This window comes from Sinocyclocheilus anshuiensis, unplaced genomic scaffold (assembly GCF_001515605.1).
Source record: "Sinocyclocheilus anshuiensis isolate Anshui unplaced genomic scaffold, SAMN03320099.WGS_v1.1 scaffold902, whole genome shotgun sequence".
In the NCBI taxonomy this organism is placed as follows: Eukaryota; Metazoa; Chordata; class Actinopteri; order Cypriniformes; family Cyprinidae; genus Sinocyclocheilus; species Sinocyclocheilus anshuiensis.
In genome coordinates this window covers 290,038-312,769 of record NW_015537974.1, presented here as the reverse complement: position 1 = coordinate 312,769, position 22,732 = coordinate 290,038, and the positions used below count along the sequence as shown (strand labels likewise).

Sequence of the window (22,732 nt, the reverse complement as noted above, 5' to 3'; positions counted from 1 at the left end):
TGCTGGCTGTCTGCCCTGTTGTAAGGTTCATCCTGAGGGTACAATTTTGACCCTCTTCTGTTTCACTACACCCTGCAAAAATGCTTTTATTACTGAAACTGCTTTTTTTTTAAAGAAGATAATATTTGACATTATAACAACTCTTTGCTTACAGTTTCTAATGTTTTTATATTTGTGGCGTTGTACACCGAGAGAAAACTAGCCATGGTGAGTTCAAAAGCCATTTACATTTATACATTTAATCAGTTTATCATAATGAATAAAGCCGTTGTCATAAAAATATAGGGGTTCAGTCACTTTACACAGTATAATTTGGCATTTGGAATTACGTTGTGGAGTTGTGAAGAGGTCAATTTAAAAGGCAAATTTGATTCTTTGCATTTTAAAAAGCCTGGCATATTTGAGAGGGCTTGCAAAGTATCAGCACATTTACTCAACTAACTGAATTGAAACTGAATGAACTTATAAAGAGTTCAGGCATTTTGCTGATGTTGTGTAAGACTTGCATAAAAAATAAAGTGTAGGGCTTTTAGAGAGGAGATGCATTTTTATGTGCAGCAAATGCGAATTGTTATATATGTTATAATGTTGTTTGTATTGTACATGTACTTGTATTATGCTGTTAAATGTTTCCTCATTGTGTTTTCCAGGGGTCGATCAGTGAGAAGGTCGGCCTGCTGATCTACATCTTTAATTTAACAGTCATCTTGTGTTTTCCGATGGTAGTTGTGTTGAAGCTGCCATCAATTACACCAGGTGAGACACAAACACATATATAAATGAGATTTACTTTTCAGTACTGTCAATTATTATTTTTTAAAATGATGAATAAATACTTGAAATTCAATTGTGTCATTTAAAATGATTGATTGTAGTTTTTAGCGTTTTATTTTTTATTTAACAAAATTAGAGTATAATTTAAATATCAGCAATTTATTGGTTACTGGACAAAACAAAAATTATTTAATTATTAACAAATTATATATATATATATATCTTTTTTAAAAATACAAAATGTGATTTTATATTAAGTTTTTAAATATTACATATTAGAGTTTTAAAGAAATGTAATATGAGTGCATCCCTAATGTCATACTTGTTTTTCTAGGCCATCATCAGCACTTAACAAATTATATATATATATATATCTTTTTTAAAAATACAAAATGTGATTTTATATTAAGTTTTTAAATATTACATATTAGAGTTTTAAAGAAATGTAATATGAGTGCATCCCTAATGTCATACTTGTTTTTCTAAGCCATCATCAGCACACAAAAAAGAAGCTTTGTTTGTGGTTGCATTAATGTTGACTGTAATATGTCATGTTATTAGGTGATCCAGCTTTGCAGAAATAATTGGGCACCAAATTATGATTTACAAACTGAACTAATCCACCGTTATACGAGCATTCAGATCTCATGGGCTCAGTTGGCATGTGAATTGTATTTTTATTCACAATAGAAGATATAGCAGTAAACAAATCCTTGGATTAGAGCCACAGCCTAATGGTTATCAGTGGTTCTCAAGCAGTAGATGCAGGTTTGAGTCTGACCCTCATCGTGTCCTTATTAGTGATCGATTTATATATTTAGCCATTTCAAATATTGAAATCTAAATTCAGTGACAATGCATTTTAGTAGAAAATATATTCCCTCACTTCCTCTTCTCCATACTACAACTTTCACTGGCTCTTCTGTCCGCTCTCATCTGTTTGCACCATGGGAGGCGAAAATGTGCCTCCATCTGTCAGCCTAGTACCGCACACACTGCTCTTGTACCAGACAGCCAGGTCATTTCAGGGGCCGTCGGCCTACAGCCCTTGAGTCCATCTCTCTAGAGCATAGACGCACTCCAGAGCCCCTGCATGGACCATTTCCACCCAACATATGGCTGCTATTGATAAAGCAGTGGTAGAGGGAGAAGGTGTGAGCCAGGTCTGTGTATGCTACAGTGGTGATGAGCTATGAGTCTGGACGTGCTGGGTCATGTGACTATGAGTTATGAACCTGTGAAAGGGGGCATGCTGTGGTGTTGTGATGGAAGTGTACAAACGTCTTGTGTTCCTCCTATATTCAGGTATTAAAAGAAAGAAACGAGTTCTATTTATGTTGAATAAGTCTATCTAATGGCATCTCTCTGTCATTGTGTCCTTTTATGCAGTTGGAGGGGCATTTGCTTTGGGAGTCTACACCATCCTGTTTTTGAAACTGTACTCATATAAGGATGTTAATAGGTGGTGCAGAGAGAGAACACAAGTGAAGGCCCGCAGCCTCTCCAGATCTCTTTCATGTGAGTAAATACATCCACCTCTCATCAAACATTACGTGTAGCAGTATGAAGGGTATGAAATGCGTATATATTTATAGTTCAATAAATGTACTGTAGTGCATTATATGTCCAAAACTGAGATGTCATTTTTGTCGCCCCCTGTTGGCTATTATAAGACGAGTTTACAATACAGTAAACACAATGCTGCAATACAGACGTTGATCTGGCCCTGGTACAGTAATTAGGGGGCCCCATCCATAAAAATTGTTTCTGGGCCATGTGAATTTTAGCAACGATCCTGCTACAATGAATGATTTCCAGTTTGTACTGAAAAAGGCAGATGAAAATGTTATGTTAATGTTTATGTTAATACATAAACTAAAGTTTAAGAGGTTGTTCACAAGTTATACAGTCCCATCAGGATTTCATTGGATTTTTTTCAGATATTTGAAGCCCAAAATAACTGAATTATCTGTACCTTTTTATCAAAAATTTTAGTATTTGCAGCAATTTTTTGTGTGTTGTTTTGCAGTGAAAAGCTACCAATAATCCTTATGTGTTTATGTAATCAAATGTAAAAAAGGCAATTAGTGACACAGTATAGAAATCTTCATAGTTATGCAGAATAGTGTTAGACACAGGTTAAAGGTGCCATAGAATGGAAAACTGTATTTAACTTGGCATAGTTGAATAATAACAGTTCTGTACATGGAAATGACATACCGTGAGCCTCAAACACCATTGATTCCTCCTCCTTATGTAAATCTCATGCATGCAAAAGACCACTGAAAAATAGGCAAATCAGAACATAACACCGACTGTGACGTTACAGTCGGGATCACTAATAGTTACACCCCCAACATTTGCATATACCCACCCATGTTCTATGCCAGCCGAACCTGCACAGCCGAATCATCAGAAGTTCTGCAGGTATTGTGAAGAAACAAGCGAGGATAATAGCGAAAATGGCAGATCATGGAAATAAATGTTATGTTCCAGGCTGTGCAGGGGATGTGATGTGCAGGAATGGGTTGGTGTCTGTATTCAGAAAGTCATGGAAAACAAATAACGCGTTCTAATAAAATAATGTGAGCCACAAAAGGGACATGTTAGCTGCTTGCTAGCGGTAGCCTGTTACATTACAGTACATAAGATTTCACTTACCACATAAACAGAGTAAGGAGAGATGACTGAGGATGATAGCGAATGATTTACAGATCCTGAGCACCACTGACAAGCATCTGAACTTGTAAAATGTGTGGTAAGTACTGCCGCTGTAGTTTACACAGATCACGTGCGATCGCAAATCTTGAAAATGAAAGTAAAAAGCCATCGTGTATTCGAAAGCAGTTTTAATGCCCCGCATATTAATAGCGGCTCCCTGATGCCCACATTTTATATACAGTATAATTACCCAACGGTATAACTGCGAGAGACCGTATTGAAATATATATTTTCACTGCGTTTCCTTCCTGCTGTGTGAGCTACTGAAATGAGCTGCACTGTGAAACAGCCAATCAGAGCAGAGCTCAACATTATTATTCATGACCCTTTCAAATAAGGTAAAAACAGACCATTTCATTCTAGGGACAAATCCTAGGGTTGTAAATGGACATGTAAAACCGTTTCTGGAGATTTTTTGCCCTTACCTAAGCCACATACCTTCTATGTAGATATCAGAGAACAATTTAAAATATTGTATCAATGCATTCTATGGCACCATTAAAATTTTTGAAAAAGTTGCAGAAATAAGACAACAATGCAAGCTAGTTCACCCAAAAATGAAAATCCTGTCATCATTTACTCACTCACGTTGTTCCAAACCTCTGAGTTTCTTTCTTGAAGAATATTGGTAACCGAACAGTTGACATTAGCCATTGACTTCCAAATGGAAAAAAAAATCTCTATGGAAGTCAATGACTACTGTAAACTGTTTAGTTACCAACATTCTGCAAAATATCTTCTTTTATGTTCCACAAAAAAGAAAGGCATACAGATTTGGAATGACACGAAGGTGAGTAAATGATGACATTTTTGGGTGGACTGTCCCTTTAATTCTTGTTATTGCAAGACTGCAAAATCCTGGAGGGACTGGTTGAAATCAATTTTAATATAATTGTTTTAATGATGTTCTTGGTGTTTGGTCGACAGTTCAATATGTTTTGCAGTGAATGCTTGTGTGATTGTGCGGTGTGAGTTGCAGAGACCTCATTCTTTAGCTGAACATCCGGTTTAAATGACTTTAGAAGCAGATTTGTTTATCTCTTGACAGTTTCTGTGTTCTTTAGGTCCATCATCTCCATCTGTGTCCAGCCGTATGCAGTCGCATGTGTCTTACCCAGGAAATCTCTCTCTCAGGGGTGAGCTGTGCCTTAGTCTAGTCACCAAATGTTTTATTTTCATGATATTTAAAACAATTTTAACAGTGTCAAATACTATGACTTCAGATGACCGGAGAACTTGTAGTTAGTATTTTGCCTTGTGTTTTTCAGATATGTATTATTTTGTTTTTGCTCCAACCCTGTGCTATGAGCTCAATTTTCCCCGCTCTGAATCCATCCGAATGGGATTTCTGCTCAGGAGGCTCTTTGAGATGGTAGGCAATTGGCATAGACATATTTCCTGACAGTATTGGCAGTTCTTGCTCATCATTACATTGATAAGTTGTACTACCAGATTTTTTTCACTGTATATTATGCCTTGTTTGTTTTGTGAATATTGCATTCTTTTCTAAATCTGCAAATGGCAATAAATCATGGGAATTAGCTCATTGTTTGCAAACAACTGCCGGGAGCCATGGCAGGAATATATGAGGGTTATTTTTATTTATGAAAGTGCTTCTTGTTAGGGCATTACTTCCAGGTATAGCTGTTGCAAATTACACATTTAATTCACACACACACACACACACGCTTCTGTAAACGGCATTGTTAACATTTTCGTTTTATATTTTGTGAGAAATCAAAAGTTTTGCTTGTCTTGCAGTTGCTCCTCACCCAGTTATTGGTTGGTTTAACGCAGCAGGTGAGCATCACAGTGCATTTGGTAATCACATCACACCTGCGGTTTTCATGTCTGTGAGACATATTTCATATCTAATGTTCTTTCAGTGGATGGTGCCAATCATTCGAAGTTCAATGAAGCCATTGCAGGTTTGTTCAAGTGCTTTATCTTCTTTTTTTCAGTCCCTTAAAAAGAAGCGCTTTATTTAATTCTGTGAAACCGGTTTTCATTTTGCAGGAAATGGACTACAGTAGAATGACAGAGCGTCTGCTTAGACTAGCAGTAAGTTAAACCAACTACACTAAATTCCTCCTCAGAATAGAAACATAAACCTGTGTTCAGATTTTCGCTTAGATCTGTTGTTTTGACGGAGAATATGAAGCAAGAAACGAATGATGGAATGAATACTGATATCTATTTTTATACTAGGTGCCCAACCATCTCATCTGGCTGATTTTCTTCTACTGTTTTTTCCATTCCTCAATGAACTTTGTGGCTGAGCTATTGAGGTTTGGAGATCGTGAATTCTACCGTGACTGGTGGTGAGAGATCTTTACAGTTATTTCTCTTTTAAAAAAAAAAAAGCTTTCTTTGAGCAGCTAGAGGTACCACTTTCACACCATACTGCGTTTGATAGGCTTTAAATCCAGTCAGTCTGGTTTATATGTGCCATCTCTGCCTCTTCCGTTTCCATTTCATATGTAGAGTTTTTATTTTAAGTCTCAGATGGATTGTGACGCTGTGTTTCTTTTAGGAACTCCGAGACAATAACGTACTTCTGGCAAAACTGGAATATTCCCGTGCACAAGTGGTGTCTCCGGTGAGTGAACGGAGGTTTTGAAAGAGACCGCAGACAGCTGTTGGGAGGCGAGATGAAATATGACACAGTAAAACTCACAGAGACTATAATGAAGAGAGACTATAATGTGATCTGTCTGCGAGAAATATGGTTATTTACAGTTCACACTGACTGAGAGTTTATGTGCTTCTCTCTCCTGTTTTCAAAGGCACTTTTACAAGCCGCTGCTGAGAAGAGGTGCTGGCAAGTTACTGAGCCAATCAGCTGTGTTTTTCGCCTCTGCTTTTTTCCACGAGGTGAGATGTGCATAAATCACGCTGTTTTAAATATTCTGTCGGGTAATGGCAAATGAAAGTTAACAGTCTGAGCAGCGTAACGACCTGTGTGAATTATTCTCATTTTAGAAATGTATGCAATAGCAAACCACTGCGATATTTTAGAAGCTAGTGTGTTTACATACAGAATATTACTTTGGTTTACTATAGGGCTGCACGATAAATCGCATGCGATATTTAACGCGCGTCTTATCAGTAAAGCCGGTTCTGTAATCAGCGGTATATCTCCATCACCTGCGGCTTTCACATTGAGCAGCATTAACTACACAGAGCCGTTGTTCACTGACGATGTGCGTTAAATATCGCATGCGATTTATCGTGCAGCCCTAGTTTACTATTAATACCATTAAAATACTCAAAAACATAAACTAACGAAATATGAATGTTATGCTGGTTGAGTCCAGATTTAAATGTAAAAAAAGTTTGAAAATAAATAGCCAAGTCTGAGTACTCAGTGCTGCGATGAACACTATATAGGGAATACAAAATTCTGAATGGCTGTTTAAAGGCAGCGTAGGTGATTTGTTTCGAAAACATTTTTTGTTATGCTAGTTGAAAGTCTCTTCACATCCCGATAGCAATCACTAAGTTAAGTGGTCTAAATTTATTTATATGTATTTATATCGTCTGTAGAAGACGTAGGACCATAAAATGTTCGTCCAATCAAAATCTTCGGTCCGAAGATTACAATAGGCTGTCCTACCTGCCTGTCATGTATTTGCATACCTCCGTGCACCCTGTTCACACAGACATGATACGTCATCAGTGCATTCCATTACGCTATTGCAGACCAAGCAAGAATGGAAGGCGTTATTATTGTAATATAATGTGTTTTGTACTCTAATGTTTTCTCACCGATGAATGAGATATGAGGTAATCTGACAATGTTGCATTCAATCCTCCACCAATGCCATCTCTCATCGTGTCGCTGGTTAGCCTCTGGTCTGCCTGTGCGCACGTTCTTGTGTTTTATAGGAGGCGTGGCTTTGCAGAGTGATTATACAGGGGTGGGATCTTGCTTTCAAAGCTAGCTTGCTATTGCTAGCCTTTCCAAAATCGCCTGCCCTACCTTTAATAACACTGTTAAATATAATCTTTAGCAAATCTAAAAAAAAAAAAATCTAAATTCAGTTGTAGCATTTAAAACAATTGATTTTAGTTTTTTTTAGGGCTGTCAAATGATTAATCACATCCAAAATAAAAAATTGTGTTTACATAATAAATGTGTGTACATTTATTATGTATAAATACATTATTTAAATTTGTTTGATGATCTGAAACATTAAAGTGTGACAAACATGCAAAAAAATAAGAAATCAGGAAGGGGTCCAACACTTTTTCACACCACTGTACATATACATGTATGTATGTATGTATGTGTGTGTATTTATATATACAAAATAAATATACACTGTACACACACATATATTATGTAAACAAACTTTTACTTTGGATGCGATTAATTGCAATCATTCGACAGCCCTAGTTTTTTTGTGTTTTAATTTCTTTTAGACAAAACATTATCCTATTTTAATATCAGCCGTTTACCAGTTATCAGCCATAACATGAAAATAATTAATGGCTTGTTGGTGTCAACTAAATTTGAATATCTCTGCATACATACCTAACAATGTAATTTATTCTTGTGATAGCAAAGCTGAATTTTCAACAGCTGTTACGCCAGTCTTCAGTGTCACATGATCCTTTAGAAATCATTTTTATCAGTTTTTATCAAAATGATAAATGTTGAAAACAGTTGTGCTGCTTAATATTTTTGTACCATGCTTTTAGGATTCTTTGATTAATGGAAAGTTCAAAAGAACAGCATTTGATTTAATAGACACCTTTGGTAACATTATAAATGTCTTTACTGTCACTTTAGATTAATTTAATGCTTCCTTGCTGAATATTAATTTCTTTAAAAAAAAATTTTTTAAAAAGTACTGACCCAAAAGTTTTGAATGACAGTATACATTCAGATGTATCTGCATATGAGGATGGGAAAGAAAGTATTAGAAAAGTAAAGTATTTTAACATCAAAATAGTACACTTACCTCCCAACGTAGCCAAAAAAAAAATAAAAAAGTGAACATAAATGTACTAAAAAATAAAAACTCTTTGGGCGTTGCAGCAAGCAGCTGTTCTCTGAAGCAACTGTGTATTCTAGAATCATTTGTAAAATTCTAGATGTTCTCCACTCCCGAGGCAGCCTCATTTCCCTGACTCAGAAGCAGGTGCCCGGTGTTTGGCTGGTAGCCACCGCTCTTCAGAGAAGATGAAGGTCAGAATGGAGGGATGAGGAAGAGGAAGAACAGGCGCCTATCAGGCTGCTGTTCTCTGTGATAAGCTGTGAGCTGAGCTGGAGGAAGGGAGAGAGAGGGAGGAATCAGGGAGGAAGATGTGTCCAGTCCGCAGGTGCAGGCAGATAGTATTCTTAAGTCTTATTAAAAAACATTGACCTTCACAGGACGCCTCAGAACCGGACCCAGGGTCACAGTAAAGACTCAGAAGCAGGGTGAAGTTTCGTCTCACGAATATCTAAAACCAGAGGTGTAAAGATACGCTGAAATTTTAAAAAGGGGTTATTTATTTAGAGCTGATGTGCTGATCTAGTGAGAGATAACAGGAAAGAAGGTCAGTGTTTCAAGATTCCTGGAGTGAACTAAAGGTTAAGCATCTAATTAAAGGACACAGTGATCAACCCTTCAGTACTTAATCAACATTTCGATGTTGTGATTTTGTGTTTCCTGGTGTGAATTGAGAGTCGCTATAACAAGACAGAGTTTTGTGCTCCACTCTTCAGGATTTAAAACCGCAGTGCTACAACAAATATGTATATTTTATATGAACTGAGCTAAATAATATATTGACAAAAAATGTATTGCACTGTACACTCTTAATTTTAAAAGAATGAGTCACCAGTTCATATAACCCAAGTTTCATGCACTGCTCTTTGGGATTTAAAACAGCAGCGTCACAACAAATATATGTGACCCTGGACCACAAAACCAGTCTTAAGTCGCTTGGGTATATTGTTAGCAATAGCCAAAAATGCATTGTATGGGTCAAAATTATCGATTTTTCTTTTATGCTAAAAATCATTAGGATATTAAGTAAAGATCATGTTCCATGAAGATATTTTGTAAATTTCTTACCGTAAATATATCAAAACTTAATTTGATTAGTAATATGCATTGCTAAGAGCTTCATTTGGACAACTTTAAAGGCGATTTTCTCAGTATTTTAATTTTTTTGCACCCTCAGATTCCAGATTTCCAAATAGTTGTATCTCGGACAAATATTGTCCTATCATAACAAACCATACACCAATGGAAAGCTTATTTATTCAGCTTTCAGATTATGTATAAATCTCAGTTTAAAAACATGGACCCTTATGACCCTTTTGTGGTCCAGGGTCACATATATTATGAGTTTTGAGCTAAGTATTGGCGGTAAGAAATTAACTTTCTATTGCATTGTCCTTTCATTTTAAATGAATGAGTGAATTAAAATGAATTACTCGGTTGGTGTGGTTCTTTTTAAATTAATAGTAAAAATGAATTACTTGTTCATCTTCATGTCATTTTAAACATGTATGCAGTTATGTTTTCTGTCAAACACAAAAAGAGGCATTTTAAAGAATTCTTAGGCAATTCTTGGTATACAGTGACAGGTCTGTTCAGCCCTAAAAGGACCTGTTGTTCAGTCTTTAAATATTTCAACTTTTGTGTTCGACGGAAACAAATGCAGCTTTGCAGTGGCAGTGAGGGTGAGTAAATAATGATAAAAGTCAATGAGTCATTTGTTGAATCAGACTCAGTTGAACACAAGACTCGTTCTGAATAATTAACTGAATCAGTCAGATGACTCACTTCTTCAGTGAATTAGCTTTGATAACTGCAGGTTTAAAATTCACAAATGTTAAAATGTAATAAAATGTGTCTATCTGCAGTACCTGGTCAGTGTCCCTCTCAGGATGTTCAGACTGTGGGCATTTATGGGCATGATGGCACAGGTATGAATTTTTGATCCGAAGAAAAACAAAAAAACTAATTGCATTAATTTTCTTACAAAAAAAATATTTTTGTGTAAATTATCTAATTATCTTTTTTCTGTCAGTACTTTTTTACAGTTTACTTTAAAATAAATATTTCTTTCAGCTCCCACTGGCATGGTTTGTGGCCAGGTTTCTTCGTGGTAATTATGGAAATGCTGCTGTGTGGCTCTCGCTCATTATTGGTCAACCTATTGCAGTTCTGATGTATGTTCATGACTACTATGTCACCCACTGCCAGGATGACCCAACAATCAGTGAAGCTCTGTAATCACACAAAGGTGTGGACTCGGCTAAGCAGCTAAACTTAGAAATATTGCTGTAAGGCTTCTACATATTGCAGAGGTACCGGTGGGGGTGATACAATTGAAGAGTCCCGACTCCTGGCAGTCAGATTTCCATAAAGTCTTCAAATAAAACTCATAGCTCTAGGCTATGTTTAAACCTTTATGAGCAATGACAACAGCCAGTCTATGGAAATCTCGTCTAGAACTGCCAGTAGAAAGCACAAGTCTTTAAGCTTCTGAATGTGATTCCACAGGTGTTGATTGCTCATTTTAACTACACTAAATTAAACTGTCCTGATTTTTTGAGAGTGAGTTTTATGCATTACTAGCAGGACCACTAGACTTTCTCACACTCAGGTCTGTGTTCTGTCATTTTTTTTTTTTTATATCTGCCTTTAGTTCAAATATTGTGAAAACTCCTTAAACTGGACATGCTGTTGTTTATTTTTAAACTAAATGCCAGCCCATAGATCGATAGAATATGCAAGGAGAGTATGTACAGACAGAAATGTGCAATTTTTTTAATGAATATATTTTTAAACCAGTATGTGGGCAGACACTTTAACTGTTTATGCATGTTTTTATTTAAAAAAAATTTTGCAAAGGGATCCTAGAGAAAATGTTTGTCAAATCCATCTATGTCACATCCATATGTTTTAATTGATATTTGTTGCAATAATTTTGAATTGCATTTTTATGTATCTAAACTGTTGTACACTAGTGTTGAGATGCCATCTGCGCTCCGTTATGGGCATTATGGGACCTGTTCATCAAAAGTGCGCCGCCCTGTGGCGAATGTTGAGAATAAACAACCCTGCAAACGATGCAACTGTGGCACAGTTATTGTTTTTGTGGAGGCATTTATCAAGCGTAATTGTATTCGACTAGAGAGAACCGGATGCATTGTAATCACGCAGTGTGTTATTTTTCACAGATTAGGTCCGTCCAGGGCAATTTGTCCTCTCATGTTGAGGGTGCCAGATCCTCACAATCAGTGCAAGTTTGTGATAAATGGCTTTAGAGATAAGTCTTATAATAGCCACGGGTCATATTGTATGAACATCCTATCGTGTGTGCCGCAGTGGCACAGGCGCATTTCAAGAGCTCGTGCTATCTAATAGGCTGATAGTGCTTCGCCGTGCTGCGATCTGTTTAGTATACATTGCCATACATAGAAAAGATTGGAACAGCTGAAGAATGATTACGGCGCAGAAAATCAATGCTGTAGATGTCAATGACTACGTACGTTTACATGGACATCAGTAATCTAATTATTTACCTTATTCTAAATAAGACAATATTATTATTAAGGTGTTTACATGAGTTGATTTTAGAATATTCATTTCATGTTCCTGTTTTACATGTTATAGTAGCTACATAGTTCGATTAATGGCACACGTCATTACGTCACCACGCGACGCCATCCGACAGCCCCTCTGGAATTTCACGTATAAACCAACATATAGTTCGTCTTAATTTGATTAGTGTTTACTTCGATTATGACTTTAGCCGGATTGTTTATTTTATTTTATTTTTATAAGTTAATACTTATTCAGCAAGGATGGATTCGATCGAAAAAAAAGTGACAGTAAAGACATTTATAATGTTACAAAATATTCCTATTTCAAACGAATTGTTATTTTGAAATTCTATTCATCAAATAATCCTGAAAAATCAGTTTTCACAAAAATATTAAGCAGTAGGCTGCAACTGTTTTCAACACTGATAATATTAATAAACATTAATAAAAAATTATTTCTGAAGAATCATCATGAATGCTGCTGAAAATTCAGATTTGTCGTCACAGGAATAAATTTCATTTTAATATATATTGAAATATATTTATAGTAATACATATTTTTTTTCAGTCTTTTTTATTTATTTTTTTTTTTTATTAATGCTCAATAACATAAGAACATTGTCAAGGACTTACATACAAATACATATAATAAAACAGAGAGAGAAACAAAAATATTATACAAAAAAAACTAAAGATGACAAGACAAGGAGACACAAGAATGCATACATTACCGCTATTGAAACAATAACATACAAACATTAATATACAGGGAAAGCTTTTAAATACATGTATTTTCTTTAAACATTTCTTCATAATATTTTATAAATCTTTGGGATTTTTTGTTATTTATATAACTAAGAGATTTCAGAAGTGATATTAATTCAGTTTTAAAATGGGGATAGGATGGAATATTATTTGCAAACTTTTGTTTATGAATAAAGAATTTGCCATATAAAATAAAGACGTTAACAATATACTCTAGGGGTCTATTTTTATCATCAATATAATAACAAATAATGTCTTTTAGACTGAAAGAATAAGTAACATTGGCCAAATCGAATATATAGGAGCCAAGGTCAGACCAAAATTGCTTGGATATTGGGCAATCATAAAACAAATGTGCAAATGTCTCTTCTGATTGCTTACAAAAAGCACATGAACTGTCAATGTCCAGATATTTAGAAATATTAGAGTTTACAGGATATATTTTATGTAAAATTTTGAAATGTATTTCTTTAGCTTTATTGGAAATACAGTATTTTCCAGGTAAAAGCCAGGCCCTTCTCCAATCTATATCTTCTACCAAAGATCTCCAATATAACTTTCCTCTTGGAGAAATTTTTTTTCTTGAATTGAAAGATTTGGCGTACATGTCTATTGGTACATTTCTTGTCTAAAAAATCAATTCCATCCAAGAACAAAGTAGATTGTATTGTGACTGTTCTTCTTTGATTATATAGGGAGTGGCTTTTAACAAGATGAATTAACCCAGGTGAGATTGCTTTAACCACTGTATTAAACTCTTTTGGAAGTAATACATTTAATAAACTACCTTGGTGAGCATAAGAAACGTCTTTCAAAAGAAAAAAAACTTGGGTGTGGAGGGTGTGTTTTATGCATTACTATCACGACCACCAGTTCATAAGACTTTCTCACTCAGGTCCGTGTTCTGTCACTTTTTTTTTTTTTTTAGCATTTTAACATCTGCCTTTAGTTCAGATATTGTGAAAACTCCTTAAATGTTGTTGGGTTTTTGTTTTTAAACTAAATGCCAGTCCAAAAATGAATATTTTTTTAAACCAATATGTGGGCAGACACTTTAATTGTTCATGTATGATTTCTTGTTACGACGTATTTTTGTTACGAAAATAATGCTACGACGTAGTGATTGCTTGGTGGACTGTTCAGGTTTATTTTCCTCAGTGTTTATTCGTGTCTTTGGTAAGATGACTTGAGGCGCGTGCGCAAATGGGGCACTGACTGCACCAGAAAAGAAACAGTATGACATCGGTGTAGGCCTGTTAGCCAACAGGGAGGAGATGACGTTTTTCCGCTCTGTTCAGCTATATGTTTTACTGTATATTTCAGCACGCAGCAGATAATTGGCCTGTATTCAAGCCGCTCATTCCCAGTGTAATTCTGTCAGGCTTAGACAAATCTGTCCTCAGATCAAGGCAAGCACTATAGTTTTAAACCAACCAGAATCTTTTATCCTTATATAACTATGTAACCAGACACTAGGTCCTGTGGTACTTATCCTTTAATAAGAGTGTTTATCTATTTTTGGACCCATCCGAATATGTTTAAAGGGGCTAGTCATGAAAACGAATTTCTCTTGAAACACCCAGGATGTCTTCAGTGTCTTCCATTTCAGTGGAGAGACCCTATTATCCAGTTCAGTGTAAACATTTAATTATTATTATTTGTTTATTATTATTATTTTCAGTGGAAAAAAGGCCCAGTGTACACCGGTTTAAATTACGACCAAAATGTTTTAATACTAGGTAAATTGTCACTATGGAACCTGCCATTGAACAGCCAATGATAGGGTTTTCAGCAAAATGTAAACAGTAAAATAATTATCAAATTTAATAAACAAGCTGAATAAAACAATATAAAGGGTAATAAACACAAATATCAAACCATTGTTTTGGCCAACAAATTCTGCAATAATATAAATATATAACATTTAAAGTTTGTGTTGTTTGTATAAAGTTTTTCTCAAAAACATTAGCAACTGAGATACATACATTCACATTTGAACATAACTTCGTATCCTTGGTTGGAGAAATTTCGGAAACATCAGGACAGAGCCTTGGCAGATGGTGATGGATGAGTTTCCAGCCAGGAAATGTGGAAAAAGTGTCAACACGTCCAGCAGTATTAATACATCCTGTTCTTTTTCTTGCTGGCATTCTGACATCTTTAAAAATCTTTTTGAAGCACTTTATAAAGGAACATTTTATTGCCAACTTATAACTGCATTTCTAACTTTGAGCATTTATTGTGTTTTTCCAGCCTCCCAAGAGCTATTACATAGGGTTTAAGGCAAAAATAAATAAATATTCCTAACATTGTATTTAAAGTATGTTGACTTTTATTTTAGTAAACCACAGAGAAAACAATCACTGTATGAAGAGCATATCCCAGAATCCAGTGTTTGTAATGTCAGGGTTCATCCAAACTAACTCAATCTTCCTGTGAGCGAGAGGATGAAGGGAGGGAAGGAAACAACAAAAGAGTGAAACAGACAGAGAGGGACAGAAAAAGAGACATGCAACATAGACAAGGTGGAGAGACTATCTTCTTTTTGCCTCTTCAAGATGATGTTCAGCATGTTTATAGCACAGGGGATTGGTTTTTCATCATTTAAGGTTCTTTAAGAGGTTTAGAGGGTGTTTTAGGGTCTAATTTGAGTGTCAAAGTAGTGGCCTTCATTACAACGCTTCTGATTTACACTTCAGATCAACTTATCCGTCTACATGTGCAGGTAAGCAATTACATTTTGTTGTGTGTGATTACTATGTGATGACTCAAATTATTGTTGTGCCCTTTATAATACAAAAGTTTCACGGCTATTGTTTGCCATACCATCCTTTAATATGTTGTATTTTGTAAGTTCTGTTAAATGATTTTAATAATGAATCAACAGTTATTTATGTACATACAGTTATATATATATATATATATATACACACTCATTTAAAATTTAAATTTTGATATAATTTATATAATTCCAGTACATTTTAGATTTATTTAGATTTATTATTCTATTTAGTCATTTATTTTTTCTTTATTGGACAGATGGTACAACTTAGTTAGTATATACTCTCTCTGTGTGTGTTATATTATGTATTCCCCTCAAATGTTCCCAGATCTTGGTGTTTTTTGTCACATTTTCTGTCAGTGCCCGTTACAAAGCAGCAAAGCATTCAGCCTACATCAAAAGCTGTGACGGCAACTCACACAAATATATTTATTTAGACAGCATTAATGCATCACTGTCTCTCAAAAGAAGGCTTGTCAGTCTTCTGCTCTTTGCATAGCGTCAGGTAGATTTTTTTTTACTGTCAGTGTGAAACCGCCAAAAATTAACAAAATTATTCAAATGTTATTTATTTCAGAGGAGTGTAGCTTAATTTTAATCATACAACAGTGCTTGACGCTGTTCAAATATTTAAATTTCGTCTCTGATGTCTAAACAACTTTATTTTGGTCAATAAACATTGTTCTGACTTTTCAATTAAGATGTAAATTGAGCAGAGGCCCGAGTAAATAAACACATGAAAGAGCCAGAAGTCTGATGCCTCAGACACTGCTCAGAATTCATTTGCGTCTATTCCCATGAATCTCAGTATCCAAACAAATTCTTCCCATTAGCCTTAATTATAAACACATCTCGTCCTGAACACCATCTGAACTGTGCCAGACTGTAGGCACCTCTTCGTCAGAGGCTTCCAGGCTGTTTGTTTATCAGGCTCATTCTTTCTGTGATGGAAGGAAAGCATATTTGTTTTAGCAGGCAATGTTCCATGATGCCACATTGTACCATGTGACATGGGTTCAAGATGTAGACACACAGTCTTAAAACTGTCATTTATTGTTATGTCCGGCATACTAAACCTATATGTACAACTTGACCAGAGAAACTGTTTGTTTGAATTAGCCCATATTATATAGCGTAGTGCAAGAGTATACAGAGTGTATGGTAGACAGTTTGCAACTATGGATGTTATACTAAATTAGCTGAAACATTCAGCAATTACTTCGGTTTTATTTTTACAAATATAAATGAAATAAAATTAAAAGCCACTTAGCTATTTTAGTACTGCAAAATGTAATCTTTATTTCAGTCTACATATTGAATTAATTTATTTATTTATTTCATATGGTACAACATGTTGTATTGTACCTAAACTTTTTTTTATTTAGTTGTCGATTGTTTTATTATTTCATTTAATTCAATTAATTTATGAATTATTCAGAAAAAAAATATTAAATAAAAATAAATACATTATAAATAACAGTAAATAAATCATAAGAAATAAATTATAATTAAATATACAAATAATCTACAAATTATTCTCATATTCCTTTTAAATAGGATGTATGTAGTTGAATTACATATATTTACATTTCCTTCAATTTGGATTACAGTGACGCATATTTTTCAGTCATACGTAACCACACAATAACCAGGTTTATTTGTAGCCATATAGTTTCAAAAATCCCATTTGTTTCAGTCTCATACCTTTTAACTAATTGAATATTGCTTGCTCCACAGCTAGCTATATTTTATGTTCATACTTTTTACCTGAATAAACTGAATTGTCTTCACAATTAACAGATTTATGTAATTTGAATAAATGAATTTTGAATTGATTTTTTTAATTAAATCAAATAAATTAAAATAGTTAATAATAATCTATGCCATTTTTTTGAACACAGAAGTTTTACCTGTTTCAATTACTTAAAATGCAGCACATTAAGTTTAATAGTCTATGTTAAAACAGTGCAATCCAAATGGATCTTTTGGATTTTTTGAGTGTACAAATAAATAGCTTCAAAAAAAAAAAAACAGTTCATCTTGTGTAATTGCAAATTTTTGTTTCTCTTTGGTTTTCGTGCAGATCCAGCCCTCAAACCACAGAGATGACCCTTACGGAGGGTTCATTGAATGTGAACCTCACATCAACATCAATTCATTCCCTAACAACCAATACTTCTCCACCATACCGTGAACCTTATTTACACAGACTGGCCCACTTGGATGAGGGTCTGTATAATGACTTTTACAGCCTGTGGATAGTTCTGGTGGTCATCAACACCCTTATCTTTATGGTAGGGATGACCCGTAACAGTCTGGCTTTGTGTGTCTTCTGCTTCAGGACCAAGCCGAAGACCACGTCAGTCATCTACACCATTAACCTGGTGGTGACAGACCTGTTGGTCAACCTCTCGCTGCCCACTCGTATCATATTGTACTACAGTGGGGGAAAATGCCTCATCTGTTCCTACATGCACATATTCAGCTACTTTGTCAACATGTACTGTAGCATCCTCTTCCTCACCAGCATCTGCGTGGATCGCTACCTGGCCATCGTTCAGGTGGAGGCCTCACGGAAGTGGAGGAACGTCCGTGAGGAAGTTGTGGCCAAAGCAGTGTGCGTCTGCATTTGGCTGTTTGCCATCATCGTGACCTACTCGCTGCTCATGACAGCCTTCAAGCATTCAGGTTGCTGCCTTTCCAAACTCTTCACCCTGACCGTTTTTTAGTTATTCCTGCCAATGGTGATCATTGTAGCGTTTACTGTTCGAATCATGTGCGCCCTTTCCAGCCCGGGTCTCATGCAGCAGAGCCGCGACCGACGCATGAAAGCTGTACAGCTGCTGTCAACCGTTCTGGTGATCTTCAACATCTGCTTCACACCGTTTCACATCCGTCAAGTTCTGTTTTACTTCCATCCTGATGTGCCTCATCATGTGATTGTGTACCATGTGACCGTCACCCTCAGCAGCCTGAACAGCTGCTTGGATCCTGTGGTCTACTGTTTCGTCACCCCTAACTTTCAGTCTACCATGAAGAGATTTTTCAGGAAGATGGAAAGAGAGCAGACGAGTGGAGGCATTATCAGCATGCAGAAGAGCTCAAAGGCTTCAGGCACAGTGATTCCTATAGCCAATAGTATACTTATATATAAGGATAAACATGATCCCCGTCCAGCAGGGAAGCCGACCCGCATGAAGGAGCCCACATGTGCCATGTAGAGTATTCAGATGGTTGCCATTACCATGTCACACTAACGCAAATCCAGTGGCATAGATGAACATTTGTGACTGTTTCGCTATACCGTACATACCTTGATGTAGAGATTTTATGAGCTACTATTTCATTTCAAATATGACACTGTTATGTTCGTACCTGCGACGACTATGCAACAATGCCACCATAATATGTCACAGCGTTTTTAAACATGCAGTGCTTTAGAGCAGGGGTTTTCAAAAAAATGTTGATGCCAAAAAGACCTCGAAAATGATGCCATCTTAGAGAGGGCATGTATACATCTGTATGTAGTGTGAGTATGAAGAAACTAAAGATTTCTTATTGCCTATTATATTATTACTGTAGGCTACTGAAGCCAAAACAAATTAGTAAACGATTATCTGGAATATACTGTGTTATTGTATATTGTAGTATCTTTTTTCTAACAATAATTAGAGTAAAATTAGATGTACACTACCATTTAAAAGGTTGGGGTTGCTAAGATTTGTTAATGTTTTTGAAAAAAGTCTCTTATGCTCACCAAGTAAAAACAGTAATATTATTAGAATTTCAAATTTTTGTTTTGTACACCGCAAAAGCATATAATGTTTAAGTTGTAGGCCAAATATAGGCCTAATCATTGATTTTGATGAGTAAATAAAAGAGTTCTTTTCAAGTAATGTTAACCGCAGACCTTTTTCAACTCAAGAAGAAGCCCAGAAGAAAAACAGGATAAAATGATCTATAAATAAATGTTTGAATAGCGTTTCTTAAGCAATTCAAAATGACTGAAGGAGAAGCATCTAAGGATGTATGATAATCTAATCTGTCAAATGATGTTATCAAACTGTCCTATTATTTTGTTGCATAGTATTTTATGATCAAATATCACTTTAAGAGACATCAGTTACGTCTTTATGACATGGTTAATTCGGAATCACATACTTTTAAGTATTGATTAAGTCTTCGGGGCTTCTACTTCAGATTTTGACAGAGCGACGTTGCATCACTGCTGATGAGGGGGATTTGCTGAGCGTAAAGACTGGCAACCTCGAGCAGACAATAGATGCAGTACATCCGCGACCTGAGAGCAGGTACATTTAGCTCTCTAACATTTTTCTTCATTTACTTGAGGATGCTCAGATTCTTTCTTTATCCATAAATGAAGATGTCTTTTATTAATCGGACCGCTCGTCGTGCTCGGGAACTGAAGGTAGCAGCTAAATTTACTGTAGAAGCAAGTTAACTAGCAGACTAGCAGTCCGAGCTAACAGACTGTAAAAGCATTAATCAGACTGATGAGTCATATAAAGTTCTGCAAAATCCCAAATGCATAATTGCAACTTGCTCGCTCATATTCCCAGTCATCACTTCACCCTTCCAAGCGATACAGCTGCAAATATGATCATCGTGTGTATGATGTGGAGGATCCAAAATACTACACACATCATCAGGGAACATGACTGCATGCAACAGTCTGATGATCTGGCAATTCTTTGAATCCAGGAAAAAAGCATAGGGAACGGGGTTGTGTATGGTGATTTGGTAACGTTATTTAAATTTATTTTAGCCAGCGAGTTTAACTTTTATGTCTAACATTACCATATCGCGCTGTTAACTGAAAATGACTGGGTTTAATATTTGGTTTCCAGGCGTACTTCCAATAACAAACAGGATACCGTACATGTCATGATCTGAGCTCCATCATAGCCGCCTTAGAACTAGTGATGTCCGGTTCGCGAACGAATCGTTCGATTTAACCGGTTCTTCTTAGTGAACCGGTTGAACCAGTTCACCAAATCTGACTGAATCATTTGAAACGGTTCGCGTTTCCAGTAAGCATTAATCCACAAATTACTTAAGTTATTCACTTTTTTAACATGGCTGACACTCCCTCTGAGTCGAAATAAACCAATATCCCGGAGTAATTTATTTACTCAAACAGTACACTGACTGAACTGCTGTGAAGAGAGAACTGAAGATGAACACGAGCAGAGCAGCCGGATAACGAACGTACACGCCCACTGCTGGAGCGGTTCTCGTTCTCGAGTCAAGAACCGGTTGCATCGGTTTTCGGATCACCAGTACACTGAACCGAGAACCGTTTCTTTCGGACACGTCCGATTTGAGAACCGATGAGCTGATGATACTGCGCATGCGTGTAATTTTTCAAGAGGACGAAAAGCATGCTATCCAAGTATTTTGTTAAAAATCAGATAGTGTGATATAAATATATTTTATTTTACTTTTTTAAAAAAGATGAATGTATCTAATCTGTGTACTTTGTTCAGTTGAAGATTATGTTAGGTTATAGGCCAAAGGGGTTTGTCTGGGAAGTTGGATAATAATTAAGACTCTATGTTTAATAGGAATAAGGGATGATTTATGAAATACCTGTACTGTAATTAATTATAGTTAACAATGACACATTCACAAATTGAGTTTGTAATAAATAGAACATGAACACGACACGAGTAAAGCAGCTGATGATATTGAACGTGCGTGCAGCGTGCCGGTTAGAGCGGTTCTCGTTCTCGAGTCAAGAACCGGTTGCATCGGTTTTCGGATCACCAGTACACTGAACCGAGAACCGTTTCTTTCGGACACGTCCGATTTGAGAACCGATGAGCTGATTCTCGTTCTCGAGTCAAGAACCGGTTGCATCGGTTTTCGGATCACCAGTACACTGAACCGAGAACCGTTTCTTTCGGACACGTCCGATTTGAGAACCGATGAGCTGATGATACTGCGCATGCGCGATTCAGCGTGAAGCTACCGAACAGATTGCCTACTATGACTGACACAGCACGTCTGAACCGAACTGGTTCTTTTGGACAACTGATTCTGTGCTAATGTTCTGAGCGCGGGTAAACCGAAGACTTGAATTAAGGGCAATCCGGCGAAACGTAAATTTACTTAATTACAAATAAACCGTAATGGATTATACATAGTAATGGAGCATAGTTTCTGCGCTGATGAAGACTAATTTATTGACGTCATAACTGTAAAACATCCTAGTTTGCAGATCACTGCCTGTATATGTGTTGATGCTTTAGATACAAAAATCCAAATTGTAAGAAACGTATCAGATTATAATGTTTTAATTGACTGATGTTATGATTACTGACTTTATTTATATTTGAATGTGTTAAGCCCGCGATAGACTTAACGCCATTACGTCATCGCCAATGACGTCATTACGTCGAGCGTAAAAGAACCGGTGAACCGTTTTTTTTCAACCGGTTTATTGAATCGAACTGTCCGAAAGAACCGGTTCGCGAAAAAGAACCGAACTTCCCATCACTACTTAGAACGGTTTTTTTTGCACGTGATTCCGCGTAAGGCACGTCCTCATCCCCTAATAACAGATGACTTGTCGTCCTACGTATATATAGTCCTCTTGTCTGCTTGTCACAATTTCACATCAGTCTCTTCCATTCGCCCACCTGCCTTTATTCACAGCAGGTCGGCCTGCTCTGGGGTTGAACGTTACCTGCCAGAAGCGTCTGGGTGTAGCCTTATCAGGGTAGTCGGTAGTGCACAGGGGACGGGCAGTTATCGCGAGCGTCTCGTGTAGCCAGCAAGTAAAACTAGTGACACATTTTTGGCTTTATCACTGTATGTGAGTGTCACTTAAGTTCTGTAGAAGTTCTGGCGTGTACCTGTCAACTTCACTTTATGTGGAACGGTATTTCTGGGATAAAAGGATTTTGACATCAAATGAAACAAACTACTTAAGGAACGAGGTAGGATGTTTATTTATTTATTTTAGGATATGTATTACATGTGGGAGATGTTCACGGGTCTTAACTAAATTTAACTACTGTACATATATGTTGATCCTGTATATCGTGTGTGTGTGTGTATGTGTGTGTGTGTGTGTGTATATATATATATATATATATATATATATATATATA

At 36.2% G+C, this 22,732-nt stretch overlaps 2 protein-coding genes and 1 pseudogene across 4 annotated transcripts in view; all 3 read left to right on the top strand.

The window, feature by feature from the left end:
* Positions 1 to 11,119, top strand: part of LOC107671724 (diacylglycerol O-acyltransferase 1-like) — a 17,369-nt gene extending 6,250 nt beyond the window's left edge. For both annotated transcript variants that reach the window (XM_016464671.1, XM_016464679.1), the window contains exons 5-17: positions 155 to 207; positions 651 to 756; positions 2,164 to 2,292; positions 4,560 to 4,631; positions 4,764 to 4,867; positions 5,257 to 5,295; positions 5,382 to 5,423; positions 5,512 to 5,556; positions 5,704 to 5,816; positions 6,029 to 6,094; positions 6,282 to 6,369; positions 10,361 to 10,423; positions 10,569 to 11,119. In XM_016464671.1, coding sequence (XP_016320157.1) covers positions 155 to 207; positions 651 to 756; positions 2,164 to 2,292; positions 4,560 to 4,631; positions 4,764 to 4,867; positions 5,257 to 5,295; positions 5,382 to 5,423; positions 5,512 to 5,556; positions 5,704 to 5,816; positions 6,029 to 6,094; positions 6,282 to 6,369; positions 10,361 to 10,423; positions 10,569 to 10,733 — 1,085 coding nt within the window. In that variant the 3' untranslated portion in view covers positions 10,734 to 11,119. The remainder of the gene's footprint in view (positions 1 to 154; positions 208 to 650; positions 757 to 2,163; positions 2,293 to 4,559; positions 4,632 to 4,763; positions 4,868 to 5,256; positions 5,296 to 5,381; positions 5,424 to 5,511; positions 5,557 to 5,703; positions 5,817 to 6,028; positions 6,095 to 6,281; positions 6,370 to 10,360; positions 10,424 to 10,568) is intronic.
* Positions 11,120 to 15,419: 4,300 nt separating this feature from the next.
* On the top strand, positions 15,420 to 19,065 carry LOC107671739 (G-protein coupled receptor 20-like; annotated as a pseudogene).
* An 815-nt stretch (positions 19,066 to 19,880) lies between these two features.
* LOC107671711 (solute carrier family 45 member 4-like) overlaps positions 19,881 to 22,732 on the top strand; it is a 12,426-nt gene continuing 9,574 nt past the window's right edge. The window contains exon 1 of one of the 2 annotated variants that reach the window (XM_016464660.1): positions 19,881 to 19,906. The gene's annotated coding sequence lies outside the window, so the exon portion shown is untranslated. Of the gene's footprint in view, positions 19,907 to 22,143; positions 22,559 to 22,732 lie in introns of those variants that run through there. The other variant, XM_016464651.1, reaches the window with a different exon arrangement.